At 39.7% G+C, this 21,162-nt stretch overlaps 1 protein-coding gene across 1 annotated transcript in view; it reads right to left on the bottom strand.

The window, feature by feature from the left end:
- Positions 1–5,472: 5,472 nt before the first annotated feature.
- Positions 5,473–21,162, bottom strand: part of GMCL1 (germ cell-less 1, spermatogenesis associated) — a gene marked incomplete at both ends in the record, with an annotated part of 48,147 nt that continues 32,457 nt past the window's right edge. The window contains 3 exons of the mRNA XM_080712042.1: positions 5,473–5,601; positions 15,639–15,726; positions 18,770–18,915. Of these exons, the coding sequence (XP_080568168.1) occupies positions 5,473–5,601; positions 15,639–15,726; positions 18,770–18,915 (363 nt within the window). The remainder of the gene's footprint in view (positions 5,602–15,638; positions 15,727–18,769; positions 18,916–21,162) is intronic.

Raw genomic sequence — 21,162 nt, 5'->3', positions numbered from 1 at the left:
AAAAAAAAAAAAAAAAAAAAAAAAAAGCCAGCCGTGCTGGCTTAAGAGACCCTGTTTCCAAATAAAAATATAAAAATAGGCCTGGGAGTGCAGCCCGGAGGTAGAAAGGTTTCTAGGAACCCCAGTACCACAAATTAATAATAATAATATTATTATTATTAATAATAATGGGTTATGTATAATTTGCTCATACTACTAATTTTCTTACTATACCAAAGCATCGTGTTGTACACTTCTCATTTATTCACTTTTTTTTTTTCTGTACTGGGGATGGAACCCAGGGGTACTCTGCCTCTGAGCTACATCCCCAGCCCTATTTTTTATTCTTTATTTTGAAACAGGATCTCACTGAGTTGCAAAGGGCCTAAGTAGCTGAGGCTGTTCTCGAACCACGATTCTCCTGTCTCAGCCTCCCAAATGTTGGGATTACAAGCATGTGCCACCACGCTGGCCCACTTGTTTATTTTTGTAGTACTGAGGATTGAACCCAGAGCATTCTGTCACCAAGTTATACCCCAACCTGATTTATTTATTTATTTTTCCGGTACTGGGGATGGAACCCAAGGGCATTCTACCTCTGAGCTACACCCCCAGCCCTATTTTTTTTTTTTTATTCCTTATTTCAAACCTGGGTCTCATTAAGTTGCAAAGGACCTAAGTAGCTGAGGCTGGCTGCAAACCACAATTCTCCTGTCATAGTCTCCCGAATGGTGGGATTACAAGTGTACGCCACCATGCCAAACTTGACAGGGTAATTTATAAAGATAAGAAATGTGTTGACAGATGTGGTGGCACACGCTTGTATTTGATAGGCTGAGACAGAAGGAACACAGGTTTGAGGACAGCTTCATCAAGTAGTGAAACTCTCATCAACCTAGTGAAACCGTTTCAAAAAAAAAAAAAAAAAAAAGAACTGGGGTGTAGCTTGGAGGCAGAATGCTCTTGGGTTCAAACCTCAGTACCTAAAAAAAAAAAGAAAAAAAAAAGGAAAAAAAAAAAAGTTTGTTTCTCCGAATTCTGGATGCTAAGAAGGCCCTGGCATTTGGCAAGGACCTTCTAGTGTCATGACATGGCAGAAGAGATCACGTGACGAGGTGCGTCTGAAGAGAACACCATTCCTTCAATACCAGCATTGATCTACTGAAGAGGGCAGAGCCCTATGACCCCATGGCCTCTCCAAGGTTGCAGCCCTCCACTGTTACACTGGGGATGGAGGTTCCAACACGTCTCCTGGGGGAGAGTCACACCAGTTGGAATTTACAGTGGCCTGTACTGCAATGGAACCAGGCAAGATGAGAAGTGAAATACAGTTGGTAGAACTGAGAGGACTTGATTTCTAGCTGCAGACGATGAGGGAGTCGGAAAACTCAAGAATGACATACGGGTTTCTGGCTTGCACAACGGGGTAGATTTCCGGAAGAGTCATACAAGACAAACGCTGGGATAATTTACGTAAATGTGTTAATGTTGGACAGGTTATTATGAGATGTCAAACAAGAGCCATATACATCAACTACATGTGTATCTGGAGCTTGAAGAGAGATTAGGCCAAACTTCAGCAAAAGCAATCATCAGAATGCAGATGTTCTGAAACCTTTAAAGTGCATGAAATCCCCAGTGCTGGCTGAGGAGAGAACAGGGCCTGGAGACAGACAGAAGAGCCCCCAAAGGAGACTAACGAATGCCCAGAGAAACAGAAGTCAGGTGAGTGTGAGGTGAGGGAAGTTCAAAGAAGGCTTTTTTTTGAGGATGGAACAAAGGGGCATTTTACCTCTTGAGTTACAGCCCCAGCTCTATTTTTTATTTTTTGAAACAGGGTCTCACTGAGTTGCAAAGGGCTTCACTAAGTAGCTGAGGCTGTCCGCAAACCCAGATCCTCCTGTCTTGGCCTCCCAAATGCTGGGATTACAAGCATGTGCCATCATGCACGGCTGAAAGCTGCTTTTTAAGAAGAATAAAAAGGACAATTTTAAATGTTAAAAGGAATATAAACAACAACAACAACAACAACAACAAAAATCTAGGGCTGAGACTATTAGCTCAGTGGTAGAGTGCTTGCCCAGTACAATGCAGGAGGCACTGGCTTTGATTCTAGTACCCGATGCAAAAAAACACAAATATATATAACCTATAGAATTTAGTTAACACGGGGAATTTTATTTTGGCCAAAGTTAAAGTTTTGTTTTAGTGCCGCTAGTCCCATTTTATATAAACCCGCTGGCTTTATAACAGTATCCTGCCTTTTCATCAAAGCATGGGTGCATGTGGTGAGCCAGCAGTACCTGTTCCATCCCTGATGTAGCCCCATTAGATGCAGCTGACCACAAGTTAACAATGACTGATTTGTTCTTTGTAGTCTTGCACCTTGGGAAGGATTAAAAACTCTCTAGTAGGGGAGGGTCTCTGCTGCTGCGTGGTTTGGAGGGTACGTGTAGCACTGGGGATTAAACGTGACTGACAAGACATCTATGTTTATCATTTTAATACCTCTGATTCTATTATTTCTCCTCCTCCTCCTCCTCCTCTTTTTTTCCCCTTATTTCATTTTTTGGTGGTACTTGGGTTCCTGGAAGCCCTTCTACCTCCAGGCTACACTCCAAGACCTATTTTTATATTTTTATTTGGAAAGAGGGTCTCTTAAGCCCAGCATGGCTGGCTTCGAACCAGCGCGATCCTCCTGTCTCCCGCCTCCCAAACGTGGGGATTACAAGCGTGTGCCACCACACCTGGCGTGATTCTATTATTTTTCTATTCTTTACATAAGTTCATCTTTAAGGGAACAAAACTTTAAACACAGTTTCACCATTGCCATATATATATAATTTTTTTTTCCTTTTCTTTTGCTGTGTTACTGGGGATTGAACCCAGGGGCATCCTCTACCCCTGAGCTGTACCTCCAGGGCCCTCTCTTTATTTTGAAACAGGGTCTTTCTAGGTTGATGAGTGCCGCACTACTTGCTGAGGCTGTCCTTGAACCGGTGATACTCATCTCAGCCTCCCAAGTACTGGGATTACAAGCATGTGCCACCAACCTGGCTACAACAGTCCAATATTTTAAATCAACTACAGATAAAACTTTCTACAGTGATGAAAATATTCTATACCTTTGCTGTCCAATATGGCAGCCATCAACTACATATGGCTACTGAGCCCTATATGTGGCTAATGTAACTGAGGGGGGGTGTCAATTTTTAATTAAAATGTAATTAAATTTAAATTACCTATTAACCTACTGCATTTAATAGTGAAAACTGTTCACCTATGATGAATGACATAAAATATTAATGGCTTAACATGTGTTAAAAAAGGTAGTGACTACCAGTTTGCCACTTAATTTTGCCTAGCTTACTAAATTTCAAACCAAATCTGTTAAAAAAAAGAATTAAGAAAAAGAAAGGTGTACTCATATCTCTTTAATAATTGACATTAAACATTCTCTTAAAGACCTGAAATTCTTTACTGATGAACAGGCAAAAGCAATGGATACTTTCTAGCCCTAGCAGTAAAACAAATAAAAATCCAGTAGGTGCTGTAATACAAGAGCTGATAAATACAAAAGCTTCCACATACAATAGTTTATATGATCCCTCAGCTGATACTATCAATACTTTCATGAAAATATTCCTACTGAACAGTATTTAAACATAAAAAAGTATCTAAGAAAACAAAAGCAGATTCTTTACTATCAATGTGAAGTATTAGCTGACAGTTATCAATTTCTCAAATGAGAACATAACCTTATGAGAGAGGAAATAATTGTTGTTTACTGATGACATACACAGCTCGATGAGGAAACCAATGGACAGGAGCCATATATAATTCCCATTTGGCCAGTTACTTTATACAAGTGAAATAATTTCCCTTATTAATATATTCACTTTAATTATCTTTGCTTCCAAGACTTGCAAGAATTTGAATAAGTCAGCTGATGTTTGGTGTTCATATTTTTAATATATAAAGGATAATTAATCCCTTAATAAAGAGAAAAACACAGCATCCCATGAAAGAGATATAATTAAAGCCAAATATAAAATTAAGAAATGTAGGGTTCTGATATAGCCAAATCAGTGCTTTAGAAACATGTATATTACAGTTCTAGGAGCTGAATAGGAGGCATTTAAAGGTTCCTGTAAATTATCAAAGGAAAAGAGCAATTTACTGTCAAAATGGTACTAGGAAAGAAAACTGTCAATAGATTCAAAAAGTAAAAAGTAGTTGGGGGAAAAAAATCTAATTAGAAAGAAAAAAAAAAAAAAAGAAACTCTTAGTTTTGAGGGTTTTTTGCCCATTTTAAATAAGAGATTTTTTTCCCCAAATGGGCATTATATTATTTGCACAAATACATAAAAATGATTTTCATTTTTAGAAATATACTAAAAACATATTAACCACAAAAGTACTTATGCCGGCTAGAAAGAAAATGAGCATTTTCAAAATAGCAGTAAACACAAAAAGCTAACATATGTAAAGTGTGACAAGTGTGAATCTCATTTTTGACAAAAAATAAGTTCTATTTTTACATTATGCTTTATTATCAGCTTCTACCTTAGATCCTCCAATCTTATGTACATTACTATTCAAGTGTCTATTAGTATGTATAACTCAAAGGCACTCAATTCAGATTATAAAGTCCTGAGCTTAAGTATGAAACAAGATCCCCAACTAAAATTTGAACATAAATAATTCTAAAGATCAAGGAACATGAAAACATTTAAAAGCATAGTATCTGGTACATAAATAATTCATAACCTAATAATAAATGTACGTGGAATGTCTAAAATAAGACCATGTAAGGCAAAAGAATATCCTCAGAATCAAACAGATTCTTCCCTCATTCAAGTCCATTTGAAGATCTAAAGCTGATTTTTGATGTTGATAAAATCCTAACTAAACTAAAATAAAAATTACTCAGTTTACCCAAACCATGAAAAAAAAAATTTAGTGATTGAAAACAAGTATAGATTAGAAAGGCATTAAATTGAGGAATCAAAAAGAGCCGTTGAAAAAATTAAAGAACAGCTTTAAAGGCACCAATGGAAAGAGCATTTATAATTGGCCATTCAAATTATTCCTTTAGCATTCTTTTAGCAAAACAAAAATAAATTTACAGATGGAAAATGAGGTTCACTTAACATTAGGCAGGATCAAAGTTTAAGCTAAAAATGAAATCTATATTTTGTTGCAAAGAAAAGTAGAATTTACTTATAGCAATTTTCTAATGATGTTAAAAGCATGAGTTGACATCTTTGTAACATACCTGGTTTGACAGGTATGTTCTTGGCTTTAAAATGCTTTTTCATATATGCATAGAAATATTATAAGGGTAGGGATCTTCTTCTGTATTATCTGTACAGTTCATAAGGCCTTTGTCATCGTTAGTCACCTTGGATGTGAATATCAGTAAGGCCATTAAATTAAAGCTGGCCTAAAAAGTTTTCAAAGTGCTACTGTTTCCAGCTGATGAGATCCTCCTCAATTTTCTGGATTTTCTGGGTGACGATTATTTTCAGTTCTTTTTTCTGGTGATATATACAAGAAGTTACAGCAGATATACAAAGGGAAGATCAGAAGCCTGCTGTCCAAGTTCATCACCACTTGTTCCTGTAAGACAGATTTGTGCATTTAATGAGAACCAAAAAAAACAGTATTTTAAAAACAAAATTAATCAACTAAAAAACTAAGCTATTGAACTAAGTGAAATAAAGGAGGCGGTAAGAGATTTTCATTCTTTATGGTCCCGGGGACTGAACCCAGGGCCAGTCTACCTCTGAGCTACACCTCCAGCCCTGATCTATATTTTTATTTTGAAACAGGGTTTCACTAAGTTGTGGAAGGCCTTGCTAAGTTGCTGCAGCTGACCTCAAACCTGCAATCCTTGCCTTAGTCCCCAAGTACTGTGATCACAGGCTTGTGCCACTGTGCCTGGCTGTACGACAGGATATAAGATCTGGTACTGTAAGTCACAACTCAATCTCAAAATCTCTACTCACTAGAATCTGAGTGGCCTTGTCAAATGAAGCTGCCCTGCCGTGATATGGGGACAAAGAGCACCCACTTTATACCTGGGATCAGATGAGACAATACAAAGGTTTTGCAATGCCAACTATATATTAAATACTCAATAGTGGTAGTTATTTTTGATATTGCAAAAAAATCTATCAAGCTCATACGTATTTTTTGAACAGTATGGTGAACCTCTCACTTGGCTTCAGTTTCTGAGGACCCTTTTGCACCACAAATCACTGGGATGAAAGCGGGGAGTCATTATCGCCCCCAACAGGGTTCCTGCTCCTAAGATTTTTCATTGTTCTGTGTTAAGCATGTTGCCTTCTGGCACATAGAACCCATTACCATGTAAAAACAATTTCACATAAGAGTGCTCTGAATTCCCACACAGATAGAGTTGATATTTCACTAAAGAGCCACAAATATAACCTCATTGATGCTACATATCTTTATCTGGAACCTCATGTATGCTTTACCTGCAATATATGGCAAACCAAATAAATCCTCAGAGTAAAAGATACATGCAAGACTGAAGTGTTAATCCCTACTTTTTATTTATTTATTTATTTTTAATTTTTTAATTTTTTATTGGTGCATTATATTCATACATCATATTGGGGTAAAAAACTTGTGTGTACATACATGTACACATCACCCATTTAGCCCCTACCCAAATCCCAACCCATTCCCTCCCCATCCCTCCTCCCCATGCTTGGCTTAGTGGTTGACTTCGATATGTTTAAGTACATTGTGTTTTTTTGAGAATTTCCTTCTTTCCCCTTCCCATCCCCTCATTTAGGTTGTCTTGTTTGCTCCTCTATAGGATTTCCTTTTTCATCTAGAGTTCCTCCTAAGACCCATTTCTCCCTAGCTCTCACATATTAGGGAAAGCATCTGATTTCTTATGTGACTGACTAATCTCACTTAGCATAATGTCCTCTAGTTCCATCCATTTCCCTGAAAATGATGTAATTGAGTTTTTTTTTTTTAATGGCTGAGTAAAATTCCATTGTGTACATATCCCACAGTTTTGTAATCCATTCATCTTTTGATGGACATCTTGGCTGGTTCCATATTTTGGCTATGGTGAATTGTGCAGCTATGAACATAGATACACATGCATTGGTTTGGTAGTTTTGTTTCCTTTCTTTTAGGTAGATACCCAGAAGTGCTATTGCTGGATCAAATGATAGATTTGTTCCCATTCTTCTGAGGATTCTCCATACTGTTTTCCAAAGTGGTTGCACTAATTTGCAATCCCACTAACAATGTTTTATTTTATTTTATTTTAACAATTTTTTTATTGAACATAAATAGTACATTTACACTATATTTGGTGCCCTCTCCCCCCCACCCCCGTTTTCCCTTCCCCCCTCCCACCAATGGTTGTCCAGGTTAAACATGTCTTATTCTTAATTTTACACATGTTCAGGTGTAGACCCTGATTAATCAAGATCAGCCTTCCTCCTCTCCTATCTTACCATCCAAACTTAGCTAGTATTTCCCCTTCAATATCTGGAGTCCCACTGGTATCCTTTGTGTTTGGGCATATTAGAGGAAACATATGTATCTTCTCCTTCTGTGCTTGGCTGATCTCACTTAACATAATGTTCTCCAGGGCTTTCCATCTTCTTGCAAATGATATAATTTTGTTCTTCTTTGTGGCTGAATAGAATTCCATTGTATGTATTTCCCACAGTTTTGCTATCCATTCATCTGTTGATGGTGATCTGGGTTGGTTCCATATTTTGGCTATTACAAATTGTGCTGCTATGAACATAGGTATGCATATGTTGCTGTAGTTCTCTGAATTCAACCCCTTTGGAAAGATACCCAGGAGTGGTATAGCTGGATCATATGATGGATCTATTCCCACCTTTCTTAGGAATCTCCACACAGATCTCCATAGTGGCTGAACTAGTTTGCACTCCCACCAACAGTGTAAAAGAGTTCCTCTTTCCCCACATCCTCGCCAGCATTTGTTGTTGTTTGATTTCTTTATGCTTGCTACTCTGACTGGGGTTAGATGGAATCTCAGTGTAGTTTTGATTTGCATCTCCCTGATGGCCAGTGATGAAGAACATCTTTTCATGTATCTATTAGTCCTTTGTATCTCTTCTTTTGTGAAGTGTCTATTTAGTTCATTTGCCCATTTCTTGATTGGGTTGTTTGTTTTGCTAGTGTAGAGTCTTTTGAGCTCTTTGTATACTCTGGATATTAGCCCCCTATCAGAATGGTGGCTGGTAAAGATCCTTTCCCATTCTGTAGGCTTCCTCTTTAGGTTATTGATAGTTTCCTTTGATGAGAAGAAACTTTTTAGTTTGATGTTATCCCACTTGTTTATTCTTGCTTTAATTTCCTGAGCTTTGGAGGTTTTGTTGAGAAAGTTACTGCCTATGCCAATATGTTGTAGTGTTGAACCTATGCTCTCCTCTGCTAACTTCACAGTCTCAGGTCTAATTTCTAAGTCTTTGATCCATCTTGAGTTGATTCCTGTGTTTGGTGAGATATAGGGGTTTAGATTCATCTTTTTACAAATGGTTAGCCAGCTCTCCCAGCACCACTTGTTGAAAAGGCTGTCTTTTCTCCAGTGTATGTGTTTGGCCCCTTTGTCAAAGATTAATTGACTAAAGATGTGTGGATTTGTTTCTGTATCTTCTATTCTAATCCACTGGTCAGTATATCTGTTTTTGTGCCAGTACCATGCTGTTTTTACTACTATTGCTCTATAGTATAGTTTGAAGTCTGGGATTGTAATGCCTCCTGCGTGTTTCTTGTTATTGAGAATTGCTTTGGCTATTCTAGGTCTTTTCTTTCTCCATATGAAGTTCATGATTGATTTTTCTAGGTCTCTGAAGAATGTCACTGGTATTTTAATGGGAATTGCATTGAACCTATAGATCAGTTTTGGCAGAATGGCCATTTTGATGATATTTATTCTGCCTAATCCCTACTTTTTAAATACTTGAGATACATTCCATACAATGGTATTTAGTTTTACTTACACATTTTAGAGAATATACCACCAAATTGTTTACAAAGTTTTACTTTGTGTGTGTGTATGTGGAAATGGGGATTGAACCTAGGGGCATTCTACCCCAGAGCTACACCCTCAGCCCTATTTTTTTTTTTTTTTGTATTTTCAGTCTCGCAAGTTGCAGAGGGCCTAAATAGCTGAGGCTGGCCATGAACCTAAGATCCTCCTGTCTCCGTCTCTCAGATACTGGGATTACAAGTGTATGCCACCATGCCTGGTTGAGTTTTACATTTTTTAAGTAATGAAGAGGGACTAATATTTGAGTGGCTGAAATAGGCTTAACTGGACACAGCTTCTGTGTTGGGAGGTTGCAAGATAAATCTGGATAAAGGTAGAGGATACAAATGTTACCCAAACACATACAGGAGTATCCTACAATCTCTCTATATTCCCAAAGAGGAAAAGGAATGTTTAAAAACAAACTAAAACACTGAACAAAATCAGGTAATGCCATCTTCCAGGTTGATGGTTCCAACACTGTCACCAGAGAGGAATGATGTCAAAACACAGTTGGTCTTCAGAGTCCTGGGGCCTAGTCAAAGTTTTGATCAGTATCCTGGGGGAAGGCACATTTACTAAATCTGATGAGACAGATGCTTTGATGCTATGTAGATCTGATGATAACCTATTTTATTTTTGACACAGGGTCTCCCTAGATTGATGAGAGCTGTCCTCAAACCTGCAACCCTCCTGTCTCAGTTTTCCAATCACTGAGATTACAAGTGTACATCACCAAAACTGGTTTGATTGAATGAATACACTGATCTCTGAATATCCAGCTGCATCAATCCCCACTCTCCATCCCCAAACAAGACAGATCTAGTTCTAGATTTGTCAGACCTTCAACTCCGCCTAAAGGCTCGATGTGCATTTAGACATGCATTGAAACATTTATAGCAAAGCTCCACTTTCCTTGTTCCACTATGGAAGTGAAAACCGTAGAGCCCACATATCACAGTGCAGACGCCTCCCTAGGACCCCCATTCTCTTTTTTGTGTGTGGTACTGGGGTTCCTGGAAACCCTTCTACCTCTGGGCTACACTCCCAGACCCATTTTTTATATTTTTTAATTTGGAAACAGAGTCTCCTAAGCCAGTGAGGCTGGCTTTGAAACTCTGCGATCCTCCTGTCTCCGCCTCCCAAGCGCGGGGGTTACAAGCGTGCGCCACCACGCCCGGCTAGCCCCCTCCATTCTAACTACCCGACAACTGATTCATCTTCATGTACAAAGCTCTGATTCTTTGACGATCACATGACTTATGCTATACGGCATCTCTGTTATTTTCCCCGTGTGTGTGTGTGTGTGTGTGTGTGTGTGTGTGTGTGTGTGTAGTACTGGGGATTGAACCCAAGGGCATTATACCTCTGAGCTACACTGCCATCCTTTTTTATTTTTTATTTTCAAACAGTTTCTTTGAGGTGGTCCTCAAACCTATGATCCTCCTGTCTCCGCCTCCCAAGTACTGGGGTTCCAGGTGTGAACCACCATGCCTGGCCATGCACGTCCTATTTTAACAGGTCTGAATTCCAGGATCTATAAGTACTTTGCTACTGAAAGCAAGCCAAATTCAAACCCTCTTCTACTAGCTACTACCTCTTCCTTCCCTCTGGGCCATCTAGGCTTTAACTCTCCAGTCTGGCTTCGCCTCTCGAGACATCCTGGCTCTTGATGTCTCAGCCTTTATATACCTGGTTCCTACCTAGGCCTCCGCATCCTGCCATAATCTCTACACATTTCCTACAGGTCATCTCGCCTACTCATTATTTCTAGCCCAAGTATTCTTGTAAAGTCCAAACCCATTTATCTAGCAGCCTATCAAAATTTTACCTTGATGCCCTGCAATTAAATATGCCCTGAAGTGAATCCATCATCTCTTTACCATCACCAACACTTTAAATAAGGATCACTTTTCTTCCAATAACTCAAAGCTCAGGAAAAAAAATTAGATTGCCCACATCAAAAAACCAGGAACCACCTCTGATTGCTTTTGCTCACACACAATTAAGAAATAAATTCTGTCAAATGCAGCACCACTTTATTTCTAGGGCCCATCAACATTTCTTAATCTCTACTACTACCTTCAAGGTTCTCAGCCTTTTTTTTTAATCTGGACTCTAGCAATATAATTACTCTTTGCCATTATCATGTCTCTGATCCTCTTATACACTTTTAAAGAACCCAGTTTCTCTGGGAGTCCGCGGTCCACATACTTGAGAGGTTGGGGACAGGAGAATTGCAGAGTCAAGGACAGCTTCAACAAATAGTGAAATTCTCATCAATCTAGAAACACTTTTCTTTCTTTTTCTTTTTTTGTGGGTCTGAGGATGGAACCCAGGGTCATTCGACCTCTGAGCTACAACCCCTGCCCTATTTTTAATTCTTTAATCTGAAACAGGGTCTAAGTTGCGGAGGGCCTCAGTAGCTAAGGCTGTCCACAAACTGAGATCCTCCAGTCTCAGCCTCCCGAATGCTGGGATTACAAGTGTGCGCCACCATGCTCCCCCACCTTTTTCCCCTTTGCCTTACTTGGGATGGAACCCAGGGGCATTCTACCTTTGAGCTACACTCCCAGCCCTACTTTTTATTCTTTATTTTGAAACAGAGTCTCAATGAGTTGCAAAGGGCCTAAGTAGCTGAGGCTGTCTACAAACCACAATCCTCCTGTCTTAGCCTCCCAAATGCTGGGATTACAAGCATGTGCCATCATGCCTGGCTTACAAGACTCTGTTTTAAAAATAAAAACACGGCTGGGTGTGGTGGTGCACGCTTGTAATCCCCGCGCTTGGGAGGCTAAGACAATAGGATCGCGCAGGTTCAAAGCCAGCTGTGCTGGCTTAAGAGACCGTTTCCAAATAAAAAAGTATAAAATAGGTCTGGGAGAGTAGCCCGGAGGTAAAAGGGTTTCCAGAAACCCCAGTACCACCAAAATAAATAAATAAATAAATAAATAAAATAAATAAAAATAAAAACAAAATAGGGCTGGGGGTGTAGCTTGGAAAGAGAATGCCGCTGGGTTCAATCTCCAGGGAGAGGCGGAGACACACACACACACACACACACACACACCAGAAAAATGTATAAGTATATGTATAAAAATGAGAATATTATCCATTAAATAAAAATTATTAGCTGGGTGTGGTGGCGCACGCTTGTAATCCCCGCGCTTGGGAGGCTGAGACAGGAGGATCACACAGGTTCGAAGCCAGCCTCAGCTACTTAGTGAGGCTCTCAGCAACTTAGTGAGACCCTGTTTCCAAATAAAATATAAAATTGGTCTGGGAGTATAGCCCGGAGGTAGAAAGCCTCTGGGTTCCACCCCCAGTACCAAAAAAAAGAAAAAAAAAAAAAGAAAAATTATTTACATTATATGTTATAGAACAAACAATAATATGTACTTAACAAAAACATCATAGACAAATTTCTTGATAAGAAAAGCAATGTATAACAAACTGAAAAGGAAAAGAAAAGAAAGGTTATTGCTATCTCATCATCTGCTGCACCTAAGCTCTCCCAGCTTTGGGTTCCAAAGGAGGGCTCCTTATTTCTTCTAGTAGGCCCAGGCCAGGTGGCCCCATTTGGCCTCTCATCCAGGCTTAATTACCAGCATCAAGGTCCCCTGACACTGAATGTAGGCCACATAAATAAGAGAAAACAAGCTTGTGTTCACTGTGGAAGTCAAAGCAGGCAAGCACCAGATCACGCAGGCTGTGAAGAAGGTCTGTGACATTCTGCAGGGCCAAGGCAACCATCCTGCTCAGGCCTCAGGGATAGAAGGCAGTATATATTTGATTGGCTCCTGACTGCCGTCTGGGAAGTTGCCAACAAAACTGGGATCATCTAGCTGGGTGTGGTGGCACACACCTCTAATTCCAGTACTTAGGAGGCTGAGACAGGAGAATTGCAGGTTTGAAGCCAGCCTCAGCAACCTAGCAAGCTCCTTTTTCAAACAATAAATAAAATTGAGCTGGGGGTGCAGCTAAGAGGTAGAATGCCCCTGGCTTCAATCTTTAGCACTAATAATAATAATAATAATAATAATAATAATAACAACAACAACAACAACAATCTAAATTGAATAGAACTAGTCTATTCAAAATATACATTTTTACCATAAAAATTAATATTAGCTGGGTGTGGTGGTGCAGGCTTGTAATCCCAGCAGGAGGCTGACACCGGGAGGATCATGGTTCAGACAGCCTCAGCTACTTAGTGAGGCCCTCCGAAACTTAGTGAGACACTGTTTCAAAATAAAGTATAAAAAATAAGGCTGGGCGTGTAGCTCAGAGGTAGAATGTACCAAAAAAAAAAAAAAAAAAAAAAAAAAGTTAGCCAGGCATGGTGGCACACACTTGTAATTCTAGTAGTACTTGGGAGGCTGAGACAGGAGGATTGCAGGTTCAAGGACAGCCTCAGCAAATAGACTCTCACCAATCTAGTGAAATCCTGTTTCAAAATAAAAGAATAAGCTGGGCGTGGTGACACAATCTTGTAATCCCCACGCTTGGGAGGCTGAGACAGAAGGATCGCGCAGGTTCGAAGCCAGCCTCAGCCGCTTAAGAGACCCTGTTTCCAAATAAAATATAAAATAGGTCTAGGAGTGTAGCCTGGAGGTAGAAGGCCCATCTCCAGTACCACCAGAAAAAAAAAAAAAAGAAAAAAAAAAAGAAAAAAAAAAGAAAAAAAAAAAGAATGGGGTTGGGAGTGCAGCTCAGAGGTAGAAGGCCCAGGCCCATGGTTTCCATCCCCAGTACCACACACACACACACACTCAGGTTATAAAAGAGCTAATAGTAAAATACAATTTTGGATAAAAGATGCATGTGAAGAAAACAATGTCAGCAGTATATTTAAGTGATACACATGCTTATTTTTCCTACAACAGACATCCACAACCTCTGAAGCACACATAGAGCTCTCCAATTAAAATCCTCCCAGACTCCCCCCACAACCCATCCCATCCAGTTGTCTTTAAGCCACAGGGACGGCCCTGTGGTCCCTAGCCTCTGTCTTACCCATTGAGGCGGCTCTCCCTGAGCTGTCTTCCCTTGCCCTGGCTCTTCACCACACATGCCCACAGTCCCACAGGGAGCTGGACACTCCCCCTCCACACTGCTCCGAGCTCATGCTGTTAAGAATGCTGGTCAGGAGTTCTCATTCAAGGCATGTGAGGTTGCAACTATTCTTTCTAAGATTCTTTACAATGCTAAGGATAGTCTACAATGGTCTCTTCAGTCTGAGGAGAACTGTTTGCTATCTTGTCATAATTTATGAACTATCTAAGGCTCTAAATCCTTTATTTAAATGGTATATCTAGTTAGGCTTTTTTTTAGGTATTGAACCCAGGGCCTCCTACATGATACGCAAGCACTCTACCACTGAGCTATATTCCCAGCTGGGCATTTTACCTTTGAGCTACAACCCCCTCCCTTTTGTGGTACTGGGGATGGAACCTAGGGGCATTTTACCTCTGAGATAGACCCTCAGACCCATTTTTTATTCTTTACTTTTGAAACAGAGTCCCACTAAGTTATGGAGGGCCTAAGTAGCTGAGATTAACTGTAAACCTGCGATCCACCTGTCTCAGCCTCCCATGTCCTGGGATTACAAGCGTGTGCCACCACGTGCAGCTACTTCTGCAATATTTTAAAACTCTAATTACTTCCTGAAAAGTTTACTTTCTCATCGCAACTTTCTTTTGTAGTGCTGAGGATCAACCCCATAGTGTCGCACATGCTGAACAAGTGCTATCCACTGAGCTAAATCCCTAGCCCCGCTCATCATCATATTCTGAAGCTTCTACATGCACAAGGTATGTGAAATAACAAATGCCTTTATAAATAATTTGGAGAATATTACAGTACAGATGTTCATTATTTTAAAAATCTAATGTGCTAGAGAAAAATGCTCTCTTAATAATCAGGAGCTGTGGAGATATACTGGATTCAAGATGTCTGTCGTTAATGTATAAATAAACACATTACGTACACAATGAAGCAATCACTTAAGGTTGATAATTTTTAAATATTCAAAATGAACTGTCTGTGCCTTTTTTGCCGCCCCATTCAAATTGTGTTTGTTGTTTCCGTTATGCTTCTAGAGGCAGAATGTCCTTTATCTGAAATGCTTGAGACCAGAAGTGTTACAGAATCTATATTTCCTTTTTCAGATTTTGGGATATCTACACATACACAATGAAGTATCTTGGAGATGGGACCTATATCTGAACACAAATCCATTTGTTTCATATACACCTTATATACATAGACTCATGTAATTTTGTATAATCGTAATTTTGTGCATAAAACAAAGTTTCATGGTGTTAGATTTTCCACTTGTGCTCAAAAAATTTCAGATTTTAGATTTAATATTCCATATCAAACTTCATATTTTCTAGATAAAAGATGGACACTCAGTTGGTAGTGAGATCAGGTAAGTTAAACCGAAGTAAACATGGTACTTTCATCTTTACTTTTAAAAATCATTCAAACTAATCTTTAAATAAAAATATAACTTTAATGTCAATTCTACTTAAGAATTTTCAAATGAGGATTCAATACACAAGTATAATGGCACAACAAAAGCAATCAAACATACCTGATCCTTTTCAAGTGTAAGTATTTGATAGCCAGTTGTTCTACTGCATATTAGCTTTCCACTACTATCAAAAGAAGCCAAACGTAACCTAGGATAAAAAAACCAGATGATTATCTGATAGTGTAATCACAGTTTAATTTTTAAAAAGCCTCTCTTGTTTTAGTATTTATTTCTAACTTCTCTGTAAATCTTTTATGAAAGTTTTACTATAAACAGATCTCATTGAGATTTATAAGCCCATGCTATATACATATCTGAAATACAGACAATTTATAAATTTATTTCATCTTAATCATCTTTACATACAGTTCTGTGACATTAATATATTCATAATGAAACCGGGCTTGGTGGCACACACTTGCAATCCCTGCGCTTGAGACAGGAGGATCGCACAGGTTTGAAGCCAGCCTCAGCTACTTAGTGAGGCTCTCAGCAACTTAGTGAGACCCTGTTTCCAAATAAAATATAAAATAGGTCTGGGAGTAAAGTCTGGAAAAGCCCCTGAGTTTCACCCCCAGTACCACAAAAAAAAGAGAAAAAAAATATATTCATAATGTCTTATTACAACCATCACCACCACCATCTATAGTACATGTTTATCTTCCTCAGCTGATGTTCTATACCCATTAAACACTAATCCGCATTTTCACTTTCCCCTGACAACCACCAGTCTACTCTCCCTATGGATTTGTCTGCTCTACGTGCCTGATGAGTACCTATTGTACTTGTCCTTCTGTTGCAGTCTTATTTCACTTAATATGTTTTTGAGGTCCATTCAAATTTAGCATTATAATTTCCTTTTTTTTTTAAAGGTATTGGGCATTGAACCCAGAATCATTCTACCTCTGAGCTATACCCAAGCCCTATTTTTTATTCTTTATTTAAAACAGGATCTAAGTTGGGGAGGACTTCACTGAGTAGCTGAGGCTGACCACAAACCTGCAACCCTCCCGTCTCAGCCTTCTAAGTACTGGGATTCTAAGTGTATGCCACCACGATGGGCTTAATTTCTTAATTTTCTTTTAAAGACAGTAATATTTTGTTGTATGTGCATTACCACATTTTATCCATTTCTCTCTCAATGAACACAAAGTTTGCTTCTATCCTTTACTACGTAGTGCTGACTCGAGCAAGGTGTAATGGTGCACACTTATATTCCCAGCACTTGAAAGGCAACACAGAAGGAAGGATTGCAAGTTTGCAGTCAGCTTCAGCAATTTAGTGAGGCCCTCTGCAACTTAGTGAGACCCTGTTTCCAAATAAGAAATAAAAATAGGACCGGGGATATAGTTCAGAGATAGAATGCCCCTGGATATTCTCTCCCTCCCTCCCTCCCTCCCTCCCTCCCTCCCTCCCTCCTCTCTCTCTCTCTCTCTCTCTCTCTCTCTCACACACACACACACACACACACACACACACAGAGTAGTGCTAGGGATTGGCATGAGGGCCTTGCACATGAAGGTACCTCAGAGGTAGAATGCCCCTGAATTCACACTCACACACACACACACACACACACAGTAATGCTAGGGATTGGCGTGAGGGCCTTGCACATGATAGGTAAGGGTTCTACCTCTGGGCCCCATCCTAGTATTTTCCATGGTGGCTGTACCATTTCACATGGTTACCTGCGGTGCACAGGGTTCCAGTTATTCCACATCCTTAACAATCCTTGTTTTGGATATTAGCTATTCTAATAAGTCTGAAGAGGTTTTGGTTTGCATTTCCCAAATGATTAGTGACGCTGCTGCACATCTTTTTATGTGTTTTATTAGTCTCTTTAATATCTCCTCTAAAGACGTTTTACTTTATGTGTGTGTGGTGCTGGGGACTGAACCCAGGGCTTGTGCATGCTAGGCAAGCATTCTACCACTGCCTTTTTTTGTTTATTTATTTATTTATTTATTTTTTTGCAGTACTGGGAATTGAACCCAAGGGTGTTGTACCTCTGAGCTCCACCCCCAGCCTTATTTTTTGTTCTTTATTTTGAAATAGGGCCTAAGTAGCTGAGGCCGGCCCTGATGATCCTCCTGCCTCAGCCTCCCAAGTACTGGGATTACAAGTGTGCACCACCTCGCCCAGCTGCTCATTTTTTAATCTAGTTTTTTTTACTGTAGACTTTTAGGAGCTCTCTATGCATTCTGTTTAACTCCTATCAGAGGTATGGTTTGCAAATATTTTCTCCTTTTACATGAGCATCCTTTTTAATGCTGACAGTGTCCTTTGATGCAAAGAAGTTCTCGGTTTTGATGAGATCCACTTTATCTTTTTTGTTGTTTCCTATGCCTGTAGTGTCATATCAGAGAAATCACTGCCAAATCAAATGTTATGAAGGTTTTACCCTGTGTTTTCTTCCAAGAGGCTTACAGTTTTAGTGGAGTTTTGTGTGTATTTGTGCTGGAGATTGAGCCCAGGTACTTGCAGGTAGGTGCTAGTAAGCACTAAGCCATATCTCAAACACCCCATTTTAGCTCTTAACATCAAATACATTTGATCTCTTTTGAACGGATTTTTATATAAAAGGTAAATATAAACATTTGATTTTAAAATAAACTAAATAAATAAAAGACTGTAGCTGAAGTATCAGACAAGGCTGGACATATCAAATCCTACAGAAATTTAAAGGTAATACCAGATGTGCTCCTAGATAAACACCTTGACATGTGCTCGGAACAGCAACAAGGTAATAGCTGCAAGTCTGTCTGTGCCAGTCCTTAGCATTCATAGTCCAGCCTATTCATTCTCTTGACACATTAGATCTTTTGATTTTGATTATTAATAATACATTTTACAAGAATCAAGCCTTATTAGCTCCTAACACTTCCCATATTCTGTCTTATAGAGGTTCTAATATTCTTTTTTTTTTTTTGGTGGTACTGGGGTTCCTGGAAGCCCTTCTACCTCCAGGCTACGCTCCCAGACCTATTTTATATTTTTGAAACAGGGTCTCTTACGCCAGAGCGGCTGGCTTCGAACCTGCGCGATCCTCCTGTCTCCGCCTCCCAAGCGCGGGGATTACAAGTGTGCGCCACCACGCCCGGCTGGTTCTAATATTCTTGGTGCAAAATATCATGGTTTTATTTCTTATATTTCTTCTGGAGTGAGGATAGCAGAGTGGGGACTCATCCTACCTAAACGCTATGCTCCTTCGAGGCTGTAAACTGACAGATCCACTACACGGCTGATTCAGTGTATTGCGTTTGAAAATGATGTACCGATTGGTGTAAGTTACAAGCAGGTCAAAGCCGAAGTTAAAGCCTGTCCACCGCCAGCAGTACTAAGAGACACAAAAGAGACTTCAGTTACATGAGCAAGTCAAAAATAAAAAATTCAGGTTGTTTTTTATTTCTCTAACTTGTTCCAAGTATTCCTTCCATGGCTATCCTACTTTTTGTTAGTCTGTTTCCCATAAGGCTTCCTGCACACAGCTATATGCCAAGTCACAAAAGCAGTCTTTATTACCTTAACTCCTTAAGCTAATTTCCTAGTACTGCTTCTTCATATTCTCCATAATGCAATTCTACCATAAATAAGGACTTCACTGTAACTCCTAAGTATAAGTTAGACACCAGGAGTCGAGGCAGTTAAACCACTAAAACCGGCAAGGCATGGTGGCGCACACTTGTAATCCCAGCATTTGGGAGGCTGAGACAGGAGGATCACGGTTTGCGGACAGTCTCAACTACTTAGTGAGACCTTTGCAACTCAGTGAGCCCCTGTTTCAAAGTAAAGAATAAAAAATAGGGCCAGGGGTATAGTTCAGAGGTAAAATGCCCCTGGGTTCCATCCCCCGTATTGCAAAAAATAAATAAAATCCACCAAAACCCATCTTAACAATATTCTAAACAACCTTAACTAACCAACATAAAACTAGATTTAAAAAACCATCATTAAGTTGTAAGTTTGTTTATTGTACAAGTTAACAGGTAATGAAAGAATATTAGGTAATGTAATAAAAGAAAGTAAAATTAGGGCTTCAAGGGTTTGGTGGACAGCTGAATTATAGCATTAATTCAATATTTATTTTTTCTTTTGGCACTGAGGATTGAACTCAGATGTATTCTACCTCTGAGATATACCCAGCCTTATTTTATTTTGAAACAGGGGCTCACTAGGTTGATGAAAGTCTTACTACTTGCTAAGGTTGTCCTTGAATCTGTGATCCTCCTGTCACAGATTCCCACATACTAGGATTGCAGGTGTGTGCCACCACGTCCAGCTTTAATTCAATACTTAAATGATATGTATTGAACATAGATGCTAGCATCACTATAGGTTGTGGAAACAGTAGTAAACAAAATTTCTGCCTTTGTAGGACTTACATTCTACTACGTGAATATGTTTGTGTGGGAGGAAAGGATGAAATGGAATGGAAGAGAAGACCAGTGGAGTCACAGCATAGAGGAGGGGGCCTGCAGGCAGGAGCTTGTAATTTACACACAGTGCCCAGGGAAAATCTCTCTAAGGAGGAGAGGCGAAGGCTCAGATCAGGTAGCTAGGCAAAGAGGACCATGGGAAAGAGAAGAGTTAAGTATAACGTTCCAGAGGTAAACCATGCTTGGGGTGGTGAGTGGCAAGGACAGAAGCTAGAAATGAGCTCACAAGGCAGTCGAGGTGGGACCTAGTGTTCCATGGCAAGATGCGCTGAGATTAGTATGGTGCGAGGTGAATGGAAGATATTATGGGAGGAAGAGACATAACATAAATTGCATTAAAAAAATTACTTTGGTTGTTGTATGGGAAACAAAATGTAGCTGGGCGTAGTGGCGCACGCTTGTAATCCTAGCATTCGGGAGGCTGAGACCAGAGGATCGCAGTTTGCGGACAGCCTCAGCTACTTAGTGAGGCCCTCTGCAACTCAGTGAGACCTGGTTTCAAAATAAAGAATAAAAAATAGGGCAGGGGGTGTAGCTCGGAGGTTGAATGCCCCTGGGTTCCATCCCCAGACCCGCCAAAAAAAAAAAAAAAAAAAAAGAAAGAAAAAAGAAAAAATGTAAAGAAGAAACACAAAGCAAAACTGAAGAGCAGCTATGAGGCTGCTCTAACAGCCCAGGCAAGAAAGATGAGTGACTTGAACTTGGGTGTTAGTGGTAGACCTGTAAGAATATATTTAAGGCTCAGAGTCTTGAGAAATTTCATATGGAAACCAAGAGTGGTATGAAAGAAAGAAAGAATCCAAAATGATGCCATGGACAGATGGATGGCCATATGCAGGTTGCAGAACACGTGGGAAGGAGGAGGTTTAGGGATGAAACTCAGGAGATCTGCTTGGGACTGTTATATCTGAGATGCTACCAGGCATCCGAAAAAGAGGGCAAATGAGTAGCAGGTTATATGGATTTGGGTTAGAAGCCATGGTGTGCAAATGGGCTGTGACATGATGAGGCTAGATTAAGATCACTTAGAGCTGGGCGTGGTAGTGCACACTTAAGACTCCTAGTACTTGGGAGGCTGAGACAGGAGGACTGCAGGTTGAAGGACAGCCTGCGCAATTTAGAGAAGCTCTGTTTCAAAAATAAAATAA

The sequence above is a fragment of the Muscardinus avellanarius genome, assembly GCF_963383645.1.
Source record: "Muscardinus avellanarius genome assembly, chromosome: 15".
Lineage (NCBI taxonomy): Eukaryota > Metazoa > Chordata > Mammalia > Rodentia > Gliridae > Muscardinus > Muscardinus avellanarius.
This window is presented reverse-complemented; position numbering and strand designations above follow the sequence as displayed.